At 40.8% G+C, this 17536-nt stretch overlaps 1 protein-coding gene across 1 annotated transcript in view; it reads left to right on the plus strand.

Moving 5' to 3' along the window:
- Window positions 1-90, plus strand: part of LOC121850201 (protein diaphanous homolog 2-like) — a 203901-nt gene extending 203811 nt beyond the window's left edge. Inside the window, exon 4 of the mRNA XM_042340715.1 lies at window positions 46-90. Coding sequence (XP_042196649.1) covers window positions 46-90 — 45 coding nt within the window. The remainder of the gene's footprint in view (window positions 1-45) is intronic.
- Window positions 91-17536: the final 17446 nt, after the last annotated feature.

Here is a 17536-nt window from a genome sequence, read left to right on the forward strand (position 1 = left end):
CCACCTTCTGTATTGTAAATCTCTGTAGTTCTACGACTTGTGCAGACTCCATTTTCTTCAGCGGATCCTGGTTTGGCTTTTGTGCTGTGAGACGCGTTTCCTCCTTCTCACGTTGGTCGATCCTTTCATACAACATTTCTGCTTCCACCTCATGTTTCCTCATTGAGTTGAGGTTGTCCTTGCTCAGTATACACGTGCTCAGTATATTTGTGCAGTAGCTCTGGCTTTTATTTAGCTGAAATCTTTTCTCCTTCCTTCGGCTGGTAATTTGACTCATTTCCCTGTGCCAAATAGAGTTCTATTTCTTTCTCTGAGTTGAAATGACAGAACGAACATATGCAAAACAACAATAACAACAATAAATTACACTTGTATAATGCCCTTCACGTTGGAAAGTCATCTCACGGTGCTGGACAATCAGGGGGTTTAGACTCGAGTTGGGCTCAGAAGGTGAGGAGGGCAGTCGGGGTGGGAGAGTGGTCGAAGGCACAATCAAACTGTAAGGTCTTCAGATGGGGGTGAGGCGGAGGGTTTGTGGCATAGAGTTCCAGAGTGTGGGGCCAGAGATCCTGAATGCCCGACCACCAATGGTGGGCGGGAAGTGCGGGCGACCTGAAGCAGGCTGGTTGTCTGCCGAGCAGAGGGAGCGGACAGGCTGATATAGGGTTATGAGGTCGGAGAGGTAGGGAGGAGCAAGACCCTGGAGGGGTCTTGAAGGCTTTTGTACTCAATTCTCTGAGGAATGGGGAGCCAGTGAAGTCGGGCAAGAACGTGCCTGATAGGTTCCAGGAGCCTGGTGTGGGAGAGGACACGAGCTGCAGAGTTTTGAATAATCTGCAGCTTGTGGAGGGAAGAGTTGGGAAGTCCAGTGAGCAGGCAGTTGGCGTAGACAGGCAAGGCTATAATGAACGTGTGGATCAGGGTGTCGGCTGCCTGCGGAGAGAGGCAGTGGTGGAGGTTGACAATGTTGCGGGGTGTGGAAAAGTGGATTGGGTCACGGCACAAATGTGGGGTTTGAAGGATAACTGAGGGTCGAAAAGGACACTGAGTTTTCGGATTGACTCGGTGAGGTGAAGAGTGCAGCCATGAATGGTGATAGTGTCAGGGGCTGAGGTGAGGAGGCGCTGCCGGGAGCCAAGCAGGGCCTCTGTCTTGCCAACATTGAGCTGGAGAATGTTCGCTCTCTTCCAGGATTTAATAGAATAATCCTTGCATTTGATTTGATATTAGACAGACAATTTGCCAGGACATCAATGGTCCTGGAGTCAAGGGTGGAGGCGACAAGATAGAGTTGAGTGTCATCCGCGTACATGTGAAAACTGATCCCAAGCTTGTGGATAACATCGTCGAGCGGTATCATGTATAAATTGAAGAGAAATAACATGTATTAACTTCAAGTGTGTCAGCCAAAGCCCGGATGTGGAGCTTGAACCCACAAACTTCTGACTTAGAAGCAAGAGTGCAACCAACTGAGCCAGGCTGATGCACAGGAGACACAGAATGATATGTAGAAGAAGAGGACACAGGTTTAGAGTTGCCAAGGTTGAGGCCAGGATATTGGACTTATTCAAATAACAGTTGGTTGCTGTGATAGCAACACAGGAGGGTGGGTGTCTGGGAAGGATGAGATCAAATGGACCAAACGATTTTCTTTATCCAAACTGATCTTGTGAACCCACAGAAAACTGACTTCAAAGTTAAGACTACATTTAAGAAATTGTGAAATTGCAAACGCTTTGAAATGCTGAGAAAATAGTGTAAGTTTAGACCCAGTTGGAATTTTTCCCTGGCTGTGCCACCGTTAAATTCAGCCAATATTTTTTTTACTGCTTTTGCCAATGACATTTTCATTTCTACTTTGAGCTCCATTATTAAGATTTGTTTCTAAAACCTCTCAAACATAATGAACTGCAGGACAGCAAAGACTTTTTGAATCTGGCCAGTGCTGTTTGATTAGTGGATAGCAAAATGTAATTACGATTGGCAAAGAGACCTTGAGCGACACTTCAAATCTCTTTCTGCAGCTCATACCCCAAAGGAAGGATTGTAAAGCATGTGCTCCCAATCAAGCGAATGTCCCATTTTGCAGATAGAGGAGACGCTTGTCAAGAGTATTTCCATTACTTTCAGGATGTTATTCGCTGCTATCCATTGCTAACACTGCGCTTATTCTTCTGGGAGAAAATGCAAAGCTCTCGACAGTGCTGGTGTTTGGAGTGTGCAGTTATATGCTCACTCTACATTACTTTTTGTTGGGATCAGATAAACCTTGAATGCCCAAAAAGTTTTTTTCTGCTGATGTAGTCTGAATTAAGTCAGTTACACAATTGGCTGTTTAATAACATTACAAATGCTCTGCTGTAAGGTTTGGGACACGAGGGCTTTGAATGGACCATGGACGCATTGACCTAAGCGTGAATTTCCACCAAACATAGCACCAAACAGCTGTACCATTTGAAGAGCGGACTCACATTTGAAGAGCCGACGTGGAGTTCTGTAGCTCAGTGGTTAGAGCATTCGCCTGGCAAGCGAGACACCTGGGTTCAATTCCAGGCAGGGTGAAACCTTGGGCAAGTTTCCTTACTCCACACGCCTAATAATAATCCCTCCAAAAAAACAAAACAATAATAAATTGGTCATTTTCGATCCACGACTGTTTGTGGGACACTGCTGTGTGCAATTGGCTGCTGCTTTTTGCCCACAAATATACAGTCAATTCACTTTACAGCATATTCTGTGAAGCGCTTTGAGACATCTAGAAGACGTGAAAAGCGCTTAGCCCCAAAGAGACCTGTAAAAGTCCAGGATGCTTCTTGTTCATAATGGTTGCAATGAACCTCAGTGAACAAGTGAAAGCATCATCCTCCTCTCGAAATGCAGCCAATTCTTTTAATTGCTCTGAGATCACTACCCCGTGTGAAGTGTGCTACATAAATGCAAGTTGTTGTTGAATATGAATTCTCTTCTAGAAAAATGCTCAGAGTTCTCTTTAGCTTGACCTCTTCAGATTGTTGCAAATACCACTCGTGTTCAATGAGTCACTCATAACCATTTTAGTCATGGTTAATGCCATTTGCTTTAGGAGAGAAATAGAGTTGGATGTCTGTGACTCTAGTAATTTGAGAACATTGAAGTACCCTGCAGGTGTGCAAAGATTTCTGTTCACTTTCTGTCACACTTGAATCCCCCAAAAAGGCTGAGGTTAAGATGTAGCACTCTGCACCACTGTGTGACTGGTTGATTTTACCTTTGTAATGGCTAATTACTTCTGTGCCACCATTTGGTATCTAATAGGTTTCCCTCTGCACGCGGGTTTTGATATATTCCTGACTATGGAAATTTCCAGCACTCCCTCTAAGCTTTGAGGGAGCCGAAGGGTTGTATCTAGTTATTGCCTCAAATCTTCTGTTTGTGTTGGAGTCAGAAGTTTCAATATGTTTGTACTGTTGCAGCAGGGCAAAATTGTAGCCTGTAGTTGTTCAGGAACTCATTGCTAATGCTGTCAATAATTAACACATGTTTTCTCAGCAGACTGTTAAGCCATCCTAATAATTATTGCTATTTCACCAAACTATAAATCTTTGATAACATTGTGCAACGTGTATTATTAATTTATTATCAACACTGGTGATAAAACAATAAAAAAAATGTTGCCATAACATTGGTTGGAGCCATTCTAACATTCTCATTTAAATTGTTAATTTAAAATGGAGAACCATTATCATGTAATGGACATGTACACAGGGGATGGATTAGTGTTTCCATATCCTTTTAGAAGAACGCTACCATTTCAACTGCCTGTATTTTGCCTAATCACTCTATTTGTTTAAAACAATATGATTAGATTTTACTCCAGCAATTCACTTTGTCAGCTCTGGTGAGAAGAGCAATTTGTTGCACTCTGGTGCTAAAAAATAGATTGTAGTTGGCAGTGGCAATTGAAAGTTTGTGTTGCTGTGTCAATATTGAAATGAACCTTTGCAGCACTGCTAAAATCTGTCTGGTGCCCTGGGAAAAAGTGACTGTAATCACCAGTGAGTGCTGAAGTGGTTTATACCATCCAGGCTGAGAGAAAGTCAAACTGCATAACAGGCAATAAAGCTCCTTTGCTCATTGAAAGTAGGAATTATTACAAATTGCTGTTGAGTGGTGTGTTTTTATTCCTGCTGCAAATTCTTGGAATGGTTGAAACTCTTTCTTGAATTGGACGTGCTAAGTGTAGCAATGTTGTTGCTGGCTATTAAAGAGCCTGTGATGACTCGGCTGGCAAATTCATCATCCAATGTGGAGCCAAGTCAGAACTCTGTTTTGTTCTCTGTTCTGTGGGGTGTGCCCACCTTTACTTTCCACTGATGCTGCTTGAAAGTGCACGTGTGTGTGTGTATATTGTGTGTGCGCGTGGGCAGGATGGGGCTTGGCTCTGGTGCCCACGCAAGCAAATTGCCTGCTGATATTCAATGTTTGAAGAACAGATTTGGTGAAGTACCATCCAGCACCCACAAAGCTGTAAATCAGCATGAATGAATAGCTCAATAGATTAGGGGTGAAAATTGTAGGTAAAAAAGGAAGTCAGTTATTCTTGCTCTTAAATTGGTTATTCCATTAAAGACTGAGGTGCTGTCAAGCAATACAGTAATACCAATTGCCACATTTATAACTTGTTTCAGAGGTATATTTATCAATGAAAGGGAAGAACAATTTCTCTATATTTGGGAATCTAAAAAGTGATGCTTTAAACAATTTGCATTTATACAGCGCGCTTCACGTGAGTCAGTGTCTAGGAGCGCTTTTCAAATCACGCTTGTTGTGTTAAATGCTTTATTGCAAATATCGAATTGCAAAATTTGCTCGCAGCAAATTCTACAAACATCTCGGGTGGGAATTGGCCTATCTTTTGGTTGCTGGCCCCTTTTCGGACTTTACCTGCTTGACATTTTGCAATTTGGCAACTATGAATTTTGCAATCCAAGATTTGCAAAGTGAGGTCTCTATTGAGGCAGATTTGTAAATATTCTTTTTTAGATCCCTGACGTCTACTGAAACTCAGGAACTTGTGTTCCATGGGATGGTGAGATGTATGTCTTCTGCTGTAATTCTCCCCCAGGCAAGGCTCCTGATCTCAGATCTCAACATCGGAGTAATGTAGAACAGCAGCCAATTTGAATGAGGGAAAGACTAAAGGGAGAGTCACCCTTGACAGCTCTCATTGTTTCGTCCACAAAATATACACTTTACAGTACATTCTGTGAAGCACTTTAAGACATTATGAAGATGTGATAAGGCGCTATATCAAATGCAAGGATTATTATTTTCCTTGTGACTGTTTTCAGAATACCATTGACACAGTTAATGGTAGTAATGTTGTTGTTGTTCTGTGCAAGTAGGGATGAAAACAGCAAATGAAAACAGTTGTAACTGGCTATTAAAGAGCCTGTGATGACTGCTGGCAAAGTCACAAGGCACTAAACACAAATAAATGTAAAAATCAAACAATTCTGTGATTGTTTGCAAAATCATACAATCATAAACAAACGCTGACCCCCTATAATTGTACACTGATTGTAAAATCATACGCAATCACTGACTCTCAGTACTTCATTCATGCCTGTGCTGTACCTAGCCAACACTGTTGCCGCTTATTCTAATTCATTTCTTTGTTCTTTCTCTGTAGGCTTTCAAATTAAGTGTCTGACTAGCTCACATTTAAATAACAGAGTTGAGTCAGATTCTATTGGGTAATGCATTCCACATCCTGATTAAAAACCTTTATGCAAAATAATTTTCTGCTGACTTTCTTCTTTTATGCTTCCAGTAATAATCTTGAGTTCATCATCGGAGCAGAAATAGACAATTTGGCGTCAAGTCCATTCTATCGTTTTGTTCTCTAATCTTGCATTTAAATTACCAAATGCCAAAAGTAATTTGCTTGTTTTTTACCTAAGGACATTAATGTAAGTGCTGAGCAGCAAACCGAGTTATTGGGGCATCTTGATGAAAGAACTGTCTTTAAAAAGTAATCAATGGCTTAACTGCAAGCAGCCCATCTTAGTAAATGTCTCAGGAGACGTTTATCATGTGGCAGGGTTTTCCACATTCTGCTATCCTAGGATTTCACTGCACATCTTCAGGTGTGAACACATTGTTGTCAGTAATTGCTGATGTGCCATTACTCCTGTACAAAAACATCAGAAGCCCTGAAAAACAGAGTAATCACAAGGTGCAAAACTAATGGAGGAAACCAGGCAATGTAGTTTGTAAACCATGAAAACATAGTTTGTGAGGATTAATAAGGTCACAGACTTCCACCCACCCTGCTTTGTTGCATCGTGAGACTGTCTCCTAATCACTTTGTGGGAACTTTGTGTTATTGTTTATAGTTTTGTTTGTGGGAGGATGATTTTGATCAGTTTCAGTGCCAGCAATGGATGACAGAGCGGATCGAAAGTGTCAGTGTTCTCTGTGCCCATGATGTGTAATAACCTTCACGTGAGAGGATTCATGAATGGGAATATTATTGCTGCAAGTTTATTGAGAAAAATCTGCAGTTTACATGGCTTATGCATATTTTTCTATATACATTTTATATATATATACACACAAACATTTACCAAGTAATTAACTTGATGTGAAAAACGCCTAATTGTACCTGTCTATTACAGTAGCATGAGAAACCCTGTCTTATATTTTAAATTCTGTATGCTATGTGACTTGATCCTTGATTCTGAACTATGTGAAACCTCATGGAAGTTGCAATAATGCTGTGTAATGTGCACTAGTCATTGTTCATCCTGAGCCTAACCAGCTTCCAGTAATAACAGGCATGATAGAGTCCCAAGAAGCTTTGTGAAATTCTCCAGCTATCTTCATGACATTAATTCCAAGCTAACATTGCTCTCTGGCTGTTTGTGCGAAGTGCAATGTTCCCCTCACTCACTAAGGAGGAAAACGGTGTCAAAACTGAACTGGGGGGGTTAGGAATTGTTCAGGTCACTAATGTTAAGTCTGTGTTGATGATAAAAATAATAATCCTTACATTTGACATAGCACTTTTCACATCTTCTAGACGTCTCAAAGCGCTTCACAGAATATGCTGTAAAGTGAATATTGTGGGCGAATGATGTATGTTGTAAACCATAGAATAGGCGGCAATAGGCGGTAAACCGGGATGTATGTTGGCATGAGTGGAATGTTGAGGGATCGCATTACAATGTGTGTTGCTTCCCCTGATATTGGTTCCTCTGCAAATTTGGAGTAAAATAATGGAAAACAAACCAAGTTACTACTTAAGGCCATTAAGGAGTCAGTCAGCCAGCTTTACTCAACCGAGCAGACACATTGACAGGGTGTTAGTAACGCCAGGTCAGAGCTGGTGCTTGAAAGCTTATCATCAGTGGACAGATGTAAAGCAGCAATACCATGAACAGTGCCTGATGTGAAGTGCTTAGATGAATTTAGTGTCAAACAGGGATGCAGTGGCATTGATGTGAGCTGTAAATAGGGGCAAAGTAGTGCAAAACAGTTATTTTCCAGGATTGCTTTGGAACTCCCTCCTGCAGCTTCCCCCCCACCCCTTCCCATCTTGTTCAGGTTCCTAGTCAATCTCCTTAAAGTGCTTTGAGATGTAATGCAACGTGAAAAGCATTAAATAAGTTCAACTTGTTGAATTTACATTTCCCGCATCAATTCACCCACTTGCATTCAAACTACCCTTTCTGGTCAATAGTTAAGTTTGAGATTTAATTAGTCGTCTGGTTTCCTGTGAGTTGATTCATTTTTAATACATTATCCTTCGTGGTTCTGGTGTTTAATTATTTTCAATGTAAAATATTCAAACGTGTCACAAGTCTGAGTGGAAAATGAGTTTAAAATTCTGTCACTCTCAACCTTAATTACAAGTCCAATATGCATCCATTGGGAATCTGACCTCTCAGTCTGAAGAATTTGATGTGCTGTAATTTTGGACTGCATCAAATATCTACAGTAATTGCCACTGGTGGAGACCATTGGTGCAAACCTAGAACACCGGGCAATACTGCTGCCATCTCATTTTGCTTGTCTTCTCCTGCATGCGTTTCCTGAGGTCATATGATACGCAAAGGTTAATCGTAAATCATAACAACAACAAATTACATTTGTATTGCCCTGTCACATTGGGAGGAGGTCCTAAAGTGCTGGACAGTCAAGTATGTGCATCCTAGCTGGGTTCAGGAGTGGTGGAGGGTAGAGAGGGTGGGGGTAGGAGGGTGACCGAAGGTGCGGTCGAAGAGGAGGGTCTTGAGATGGGCCTTGAAGGAGGCAAGGGAGGAGGCGAGGTGGAGGGATTGTGGAATGGAGTTCCAAAGGGAAGGACAGAAAGGTTGAAGGCCCGACCGATGATGGTGGGGCAAGCTGGAGTCCGTCGAGCAAAGGGAGCGGACAGGCTGGTATGCGGTTAGCAGATCACATAGGTAGGGAGTAATAATAATAATAATCCTTGCATTTGATATCGAGCTTTTCACGTCTTCTAGACATCTCAAAGCACTTCACAGAATATGCTGTAAAGTGAATTGACCGTATATTTGTGGGCAAAACATGACAGCCAATTGCACACAGCAGTGTCCCACAAACCCAGTCGTGGATTGAAAATGACCAATTTGCCATTATTTTGGAGGGATTATTATCTAAGCAAAGCCTTGGAGGGCTTTGAAAGGAAGAATGAGGAAGATATTGAAATGGATCTTGAAGTGGGGGTTGGAGGCGATAACACATCATTGAGGCATTTAAGCCAGCTCTCTGATCTGCTTAGGCGATCACCTCTTATCACCTCTTGGTTGATCTCTAGTCACCTCTATATTTTGGGACATCAGTCTGCTCCACCACAAACCTACTTTCACCGCTCCAGTCCTAACTGCACGGCATGATCTGAGAGCTAGGCTTTCCATCTTTGTATGGTCGTGCAGCTTCATTAACATTCCAATCACATATAGAAGCCTAAAAGGGATCTTTAAGGCAGTTTGAAATATCATCATTCGCTGTGGCACTGCTGTTAAGTTTAATGACGTTGCATTGCTCTCGCTCTGAGTTTTAGAAAGTCTTTCAATCGTAGAAGACGATAAAATGGGCTTCATGTCTTTTTTAACTGATCAGAGCAATTCCTGGCGTATGTCCTTTTGGGTTAGAAATAGAACACAAAGTTGACTAATCAGTTTGCTTTCTTCTGTCTGGGTCTGGACAAATCAATTTACTTTGTCTTCAAACAAACAAGTGTAAAACAGACCAGTCTCAGCAGACTGATGGCCACCAGTGTTAAACTTTTATTTTCACAGCAGCACTGACCTCACCATTTGAAAACACCAAAGTTGTGAAGAATGATACTCAGAACACTGAGTGAATTTCAGATTTATATTTCTTCATCATTTATGTTTCCAGTACTTTGCTTGCATGTTTAGGCAGAAAAACCTTGGAAGTGGATACATGTCTGAAGTTTGAGCAGTCTTTTAAGGTTTGACCACCATTAATAGAAAACATATGCAATATTTACACATGGATTTACATTAGAATACATAACATTTGGCCCAACTGGTCTATGCCGGTGTTCATGCTCCCCATGAGCCTCCTCCTGCCCTTCTGTACTAAGCCTTCAAACATAACCTTCTATTCCTTTCTCCCTCATGTACCTATCTAGCTTCTCCTTAAATACATCTATGCTATTTGCCTCAACAACACCTTGTGGTAGCACATTCCACATTCCCACTACTCTCTGTGTAAAGACATTTCTTCTAACTTCCATATTTGATCTCTTTGTGACTATTTTATATTGATGGCCCCTGATTTTGATCTCCCCCACAAGTGGAAACATCTTCCCTATGTCTACCCTTTCAAGGTACTAATTTAGGCTGAGATGTGTAAAATAAGTATTTGGTATTATCAATGTTTTCATCCACCATTACAAATGTGGAAACGTGTTGGAATATATGAATAATCCTTACATATAAGCACACTGGGATGCCTTTCACATCAGCAGAACAACTCCGATCAGGTGTCAACCTGGCTCAATTGCTGGCATTCTCACATCTGAATCAGAAGGTTGTTGGGTTCAAGTCCCACATTGGGACTTGATATTTGATCTCATAATATTGGCTGATACTCCATTGCAGTGCTGGGGGTGTGCTGCATTGTTGCAGGTGCAGTTTTTTGGATGAGATATTAAACCTGAGGTCCTGTCTGCTTGTTCGGGTGGTCGATAACGATCCCATGGCACTGTTCAAAAAGAGAAGGGAGTTTCTTCCAGTGTCCTGGCCAACCATACTCCAAATACAATTGGTCACTCACCATGGCTATTTATGAGACATTGCTGTATTCAATAGGCTGAGGTCTGCACTGGAATGTCAATCTATACTGTGAGCTCCAGTGCCAACATTTTGTATGTCAAATAATTGGATCTGGAAAGGTATAATATGTTAATATTATTGTGAAAGTGAAAACTTGGCTATTTCTCCACTTGCAACATGTGCCATATTTCTCCTTCTGATTGCTTTGCAGAACAGGTTTAGAACTTACTGATTAAAATATTCAGAGTATGTTAGCCTGAGTAATGAAACTTGTCTTTGTATTTTCATAACATTTCAGCAAATGTTTCAGATGGATCACACAAACACAAATTAGCATGAGACCAGACTCTACCCCAAGCAAGCACAGTAATATCAATAATTAAGTATCACTTCATGCAGTCCTAAAAGCTAACCATGATATAAACAGCTGTGTGCAGAAACCAATATAAAGTAGACTTGAGTTCTAGTGTCAAACACCAGCCTTAATGTCCCAAACATGATGTTGCAAGGAATAGCAATCTAAGGTCTTGTGTTCAAAATTGATGCATTTGGAGGTTATTTGATGTTTCAGGGAAAGAGACTGAAATTGAGTTCAAGAAAGATGGTTTTATTGGAAAAGCAAACACCACCATTAGTCTAATAGCCTTCTACTGTGACACAGTGGAGGTTATTCAACCCATTATATTAGATGCTCACAAAATACACAGTTACACCACTTTATGGGAGATGGGGTGTTGGTGACGGATGGGGGTAGGGGTACAAATCCCCTCATGATTTTGAAGACCTCTATGAGGTCTCCTCGTAACCTTCTCTGTTCCAACAAAGAGACTTTTTCTCAATTGCAACACAGGGCAAAACTGCTGTTGATTTTTCCCTGCTGTAAGGGTCGTGGTATTAAAAGTTCAAAGAGTTTCTTGTATCATTATTAAATATGTGGAGCACTGAATCTTTTCCAAATATCAATTACCACATGAAGTACACAGAAGGAGAAAAATTGGTTTGTTCATCCTGTAGGGAGACAGGTGTCTCTCAAAATTCACATCTCACATATTAAGTTAGCATCATATGTTGCTGTAGTTTAAGTAATTCAGTAATAACTTGATTGCAGATGATTTAATTAAAATGAAACCCTTTCATTTTGCTGGAAAAATTAAAATGAAACGTATTTCAGGTGTGTAATAAATGATGGTCGAGTTGACATTTGAACTACAATTTCAGTATTTTGCTCCTTTCATGGCGGCAAAGCATCCACGATTTGTGGGACATTGATGTGCACAACATGGTTTCTGTGTTCTCTGCCTATAAGTACACAGTCACTGTACTTTACAGGAATTCCTGTGAGGCACTCTGAGATACCCTCCCGATGTGAAAGGCACTATGTGAAATGCAAGGAAGATTTACTATTTGGAGTGGAGTCCTGTAGCTCAGTGGTTAGAGCACTCGCTTTGCAAGCGAGAGACCTGAGTTCAATTCCAGGCAGAGGGCGAAACCTTGGGCAAGTTTCCTTACTCCACACAGAGCCTAATAATAATCCCTCCAAAACCAAAAACAATAATAAATTGGTCATTTTCAATCTACGACTGTTTGTGGGACATTGCTGTGCGCAATTGGCTGCCGCGTTCGCCCACAAATATACAGTCAATTCACTTTACAGTATATTCTGTGAAGCGCTTTGGGACGTCCTCCCGACGTGAAAAGCGCTATATCAAATGCAAGGATTATTATTATTATTATCATTTATGCCTATGATCACCACGCTCCTCCCTGCTTGGTGTTTGTCACTGTCTCTGTAAAGCACTTCTACATGGTAACCCTGCAAGCCAAAGCCCTAATGGGTAGGATGATTCCAGCTGGACAAGCAGCGGGAAAGCTTGCCTGGCAAGCTATACAGTTTTAGCTGGTTAGACTCCAGCTGTACCCCAACACACACTCCGGGGTCCCCAAGCCTTGGCTCTTGCCAACCTGAGCCTAATACTTTCCAGAATTAGATAAGCAGAATGTGTCCCTCCAGGGAGAGATTGCGCATTTCAACAATCTATCTATGGGAGTTCCATGTGTTGGTGGGATGCATGGAAATCTCAACTGGGTTTGGATATTCTTAAGCATGACAATGGGTTTCTGCACGTGTCAGATGCTTGGCTGACAAAACAAAGCATTCTGTATAAATGTAAGTTATTGTTCAGCTGTTTCTTAGTTTGATTCTGAGTACAGAATGCTTTTTCATTCAGTTACACAGATATGGTTTAGTTAGGTGTCTCAAGAATTCACATAGAGAGAGATTAGACTAGGCTGGTGATTAATGGATAGCACAGGCTTGACTGGCCAGGAAAGATCAAGCTTCTACTAACTCTGAATTGAAGAAATGCTGTAACAATGAGAATTGTAATGGTGGTTAAATGTGACCTGCTTTTTGCACTCTCTGGAGCTTGTTGGTAACATTGTGAAGATTTTCAAAGGGAGTACTTAGTATTTCCATATTTTTCTGTTGGGGTTGAGCTGGGCGGCAAAAGGCGGCAATCCAAAAAATGAAATTACACTTATAAAAATACAAAGTCACTGCACTTGATAGTGAAGTGCTTTGAGATGTCCTCCTGAAGTGAGAGGTGCTGTATCCAATATAAGGAATATTATCCTTTGCAAACAACTTGCAACAAATTCAGGTACGGTAAAGACTCCAGTCTTAAAGCATATTTGAATTTTGATAGGTTTGCTCTCTCATTAAAATAAAGTGGACTAATCTACAAATTCACCTGAATTGAGACTTCTATAGCCTCAAACATAGTTGTCAAATATAATATAATTGTCCTCCCTCTTGATTATTTACTTCTCAACAACAACAACTTGGATTTATATAGTGCCCTTCGTGCAGGATAGCGTCCTAGAGCATTAAACAGTGGCAGAGCATGATGCCCAGCCGGCGGGAGGAAGCGGGTGACTGTCAGCACAGTGTCGAAGAGGAAGGTTTTCAGCCGCGACCTGAAGGAGGGGACAAGGCGGAGAAATAGAGGAGATTGTTCCAGAGTTTCGGGGCACAGTGACTGAAAGTGTGACCACCGATGGTGAAATGGAGAGAAAATCAGACTTGGTTCATGCCAATGAGGTTTCCTATTCCTGTTTGCTATCGAGAAACCTCTTCTGCAAGGCACTTTGTTGTGACCATCTAGTGAGGACAGGATTGGACTTCACTATGACCTCCTGCAGTTACATAACTTGCTGGCACTCACTCTCAAGGCTGAAACATGAATAATGGTCTCTAGGGTGAGTTCCTGGAGGGTAATTGGCACCCCTGGGACCAGTGGATAGGAACCTCAGGAATCAAAACGCCTTGAACAGGAAGAAAAATTGTCTGGGTGTAGAAAAATGAAGGCTGCCAGCTCATACACTGTTAATGTGCAAGTACTGTTCGTAACAGTATCCCATTATCGTCACGTTCAATTTACCAGCCAAAAGAAGCGACAATAACAAGGCTTCAATCTAATATAATTCAGGTTTCTTTAGAGAAACATTCAAGATATTAACTGCTTTGCAATACAATGGGTCTGAAATAAGTCAGATCTTTGAGCCATCACTCCTGCTGTGATTTTATGATTTGTTTTACTATTAACTTCAAACAAATTTTTATTAGCTTGAGCTGAGATCAGCCTGACTGATGAAACGAGAACATGCCAGTGCCTGAGATTTTAAGTGTTAAAAAAAATGGATGTCAATAAGCCAGAGATGTAAAATAAGGACTCTGACATACTGAATGTGAGCGTCTTGTCTTGGGCTCTTATTCTGTCTTTGCAAACCATTTTGAGATTTCTCACAAAGTGAAAAGCACGATATCAATTGTTGTGGATTGTGTCTATCCAGGAAATTGTGCCATTGTCCGCAGTAACAGAGACTGCTGCTTTTATGCAAGAACCTTGGTGCTCCGAGTTTTCATTCCTTTGAGGATGCTGGGTATTTTATTATACTTTGCCCTATTATTTCATTTGTAGAATGAGTGATGTTTTTGAATGGGAAGGCAGCAAAAAAGGTTTTGCTGTGGCATAAAATTCACAAAGCACCTTGGAAGCGATTCTCTGAGTATCAGTACATTTCCAGACCTTGACAAGCCAGCAAGGCTCATTCTCCACCAGGTTTGGTAAAACTGCCAACCTTATGAATGTGAGTTGATAATGGCATTTTTCCCTTTAGGAGTTTGTGCTGTCAAGGTCTGTAAACTTGCCGACCAGAGAGAAACAAGTGTGATCTGTCTGCCAAGGTCAGTAAATGCACTGATGGTTGGAGAATCGACCCTCCTATGTTGAAAAATATTTCCGAGGTCACTGTAAAAATAAAAGAGCATGAAGTTTCAATTTCAAGGGTGGTGGGTTTTGTCCACTGATGAGTTTGTCAACTAACAGAGGTTTCTTTTACTATACAATACAATTTACATTTATATAGCACATTTCATGTCGGGAGGACGTCTCAAAGCACTTAATGTTCTTTATGACGTCACAGCTGACTAGGCATCCGTGTGTGGGGTGGGGGAGATGACTGAAAGTACGGTCAATGAGGTAAATCTTAATGCAGCCTTTAAAAATGTATTCACAAAGCAAACAGTCTAAGTAAAATTGTTGATGTTCAATTATGCCTTATTGAGCTGCAATTCAGACAGTTTTAACAATAGTGTTAATATGGCCATTAAACTGTTTTGCCTATGTAAACACAACTAGAAAATTCAAGGAGGTAGGACACTGGCAAAGTTAAGAGATTAATGCTTTGACCTGAGAATAATCTGCAGTTTAGTCTTGCTGGTGCTTGGATGCAAACCATGCATTTAACTTTAACAACAACTCACCTAGGGCTAAACCAGAAGCTATAAACAACTGCTTAAGTGAAAAGTACACACTTTTGCAATGTATTATGCAAGGAAGTATTATTATTATTAACAGGGAAGAGAGAAGAGTCTAATGCTCAACATTTGCTAACACAAGGAAACCTTTCATTTGCACTTATATAAGCATTTCCCTTTAAAAACAATAAAGTAAGTTTGTTACCATTAGCAGATGGCACATGTAAGACCCCAGAGTGACCAACATGCGTTTTGTGCAATTGGCTGCCTCCTTTCACCCATAAAATATACAGTCAATTCACCTTACAGTACATTCTATGAAGCACTTTGAGACATCTTGAAGATGTGATAAGGCGCTATATCAAATGCAAGGATTATTATTCTTGAACATGTAGGAAAATGTGAGAGACAATGCAACGACCCAAAGAGAAATTGAAAGAGAATTTCTTTGGGACTTTGCTTGATATCCTAATGGTAATAATTTTAGAAAGGATTTCAGCAAAGTCCAAAATTTCAGCTAACTTTCGCATTTCTCTCCAACATCAAAGCTCTCACCAGAGTTTTACTGGAAGAATTGAGAAGACGAGTGGAACACTTAAGTTTTAAGAAGTAACACATAAGGTAACTAATCTCCTAGGCTTTGATCCTTTGGACCTGATGCATTAAATAAAAAGCCTTACTAAAAGGATCTCGAGTGGGACAGCTCCAAAATTTTTAAATTTTATTTTTGTTTATGGACTACAAGATGTGTATTCTGACATCTGCATAATCCTGCACGGCTTCCTGACTGACTCATCAACTGTAGCTACAGTGATACACAACCTTTTGAAGCCAAGATGATGAAGGTCTGACTGTTGTCACCACAGGAGCATTGAACAATTGCAAAACTGAAGAATTATTCAACAAATTAGAATTGTGTCTCTGAAGTACTGACCACATTAAACATCTAGTAGAACCGTGGATTCAAAATAAATTTATAGCACAGAAGCAGGCCGTTTGGTCCATTGGTGCCTGTCCCATTTTCTTGCCTTTTGGTGAAAATAAAACTTGTGTAACGGTAGGTTTGATGTAATTAACAACCAACATGAAGGATTCCAGAATGTCCTGTCATCCCTTTGATTGATTGATTGGTTATTATGGTACTAAAGGCGTTTGTACTGTAATTCCCTGTGTACCATGTACATTTGCACAGTTACACCAACCCACCAATTTGACCTGAGGTGATACTTGCTGCACTGCTGCACTAAACGAGAGAGAACATATTGAGCCTGGAAAACTCCAGGGCAGTGTACATGACAGAGACCAGCTTCTCAATCTGCTGAGATGCAGCAAAGACAGGTGTCCGTCTGGTTCAGTTGGTACACTCTTGCCTCAGAGTCGGAAAGCTGTGAGTTCAAACTCATTTTGGGACTTGGAACTCAAAGTCTAGACTGACATTGAGATGCAGTGTTGAGGGAGCATTGCATTTTCACTACACTTCAGTAAAATCCTGCAAAGCACTTTGAGATGTCTTGATGATGTGATAAGAAGCTATATCAATTGCAAGGATTATTAAAGACCAGCTGGTCATACTAATAAAGGCAAAGATTTGCACCATGAATCTCACCCTGTGATCGCTAACTATCTAACATGTCAACTCCTTTGAACCACGGTGCTATCTTTCTAGCAGTAAAATGGGGGTACAGACTCAGGCTTGTAATTGTCTTGAGCTTCATCTACTCACTAATCTGTACAAGTGTGGGGGTGGAAAAAAAGCAAAGCAATAGATTCCCTCTGAGATGAGTCCTGGTTTTCTTTCCAAGTAAATGGAAAAAGTTATAGTTCAGTAATATTTCAGGTCACTTTTATGTGCTGTCAAAAAAACTAGCGAGTCTCAGATAGTTCAATGAGTCATTTTCATATTTCAAAGCCTTTCATCTATAGGCTGTCGTTAGAGCAGAAATCACTATCTTTAAGCTGACTGATGCCCCCAAGTGACTTCTGTTTCACTGCCAGTCTGGTATCTACCAAGCAAGTTTGAAAGCAGTCGAGATGCTGGTCGAGTAAATCTGAGCAACAGCACTGATGGGATCAGCAGTGCAGACATGCATTTGATATTTTTCCTTATCATATTGTCGAAATGTCTCTAAGAGCTTTATTATATTTAACTGTGAAGTGTAGTGACTGTATTTTGTAGGAAGTCATGTGAAGCAGCACTCAAATGCTGGTTCTGGAATAGGGAAAATATTCTTTTTTTGCCTTCTATAGGGGCGTCAAAGTGAGAATGCTCAGGTCCACAGCATGTATTTGATGGAGCAATGTGGTGCTTGGTAACAGATCTGATGTGATTGCATGATATGATCTGATAAAGCAGGGAAAGGAATAACTAAACTACATCAACAGCTAAAATATCTCAACTTCTCAGCTG

This window comes from Callorhinchus milii, unplaced genomic scaffold (assembly GCF_018977255.1).
Source record: "Callorhinchus milii isolate IMCB2004 unplaced genomic scaffold, IMCB_Cmil_1.0 Scaffold1, whole genome shotgun sequence".
Taxonomy (NCBI): Eukaryota; Metazoa; Chordata; class Chondrichthyes; order Chimaeriformes; family Callorhinchidae; genus Callorhinchus; species Callorhinchus milii.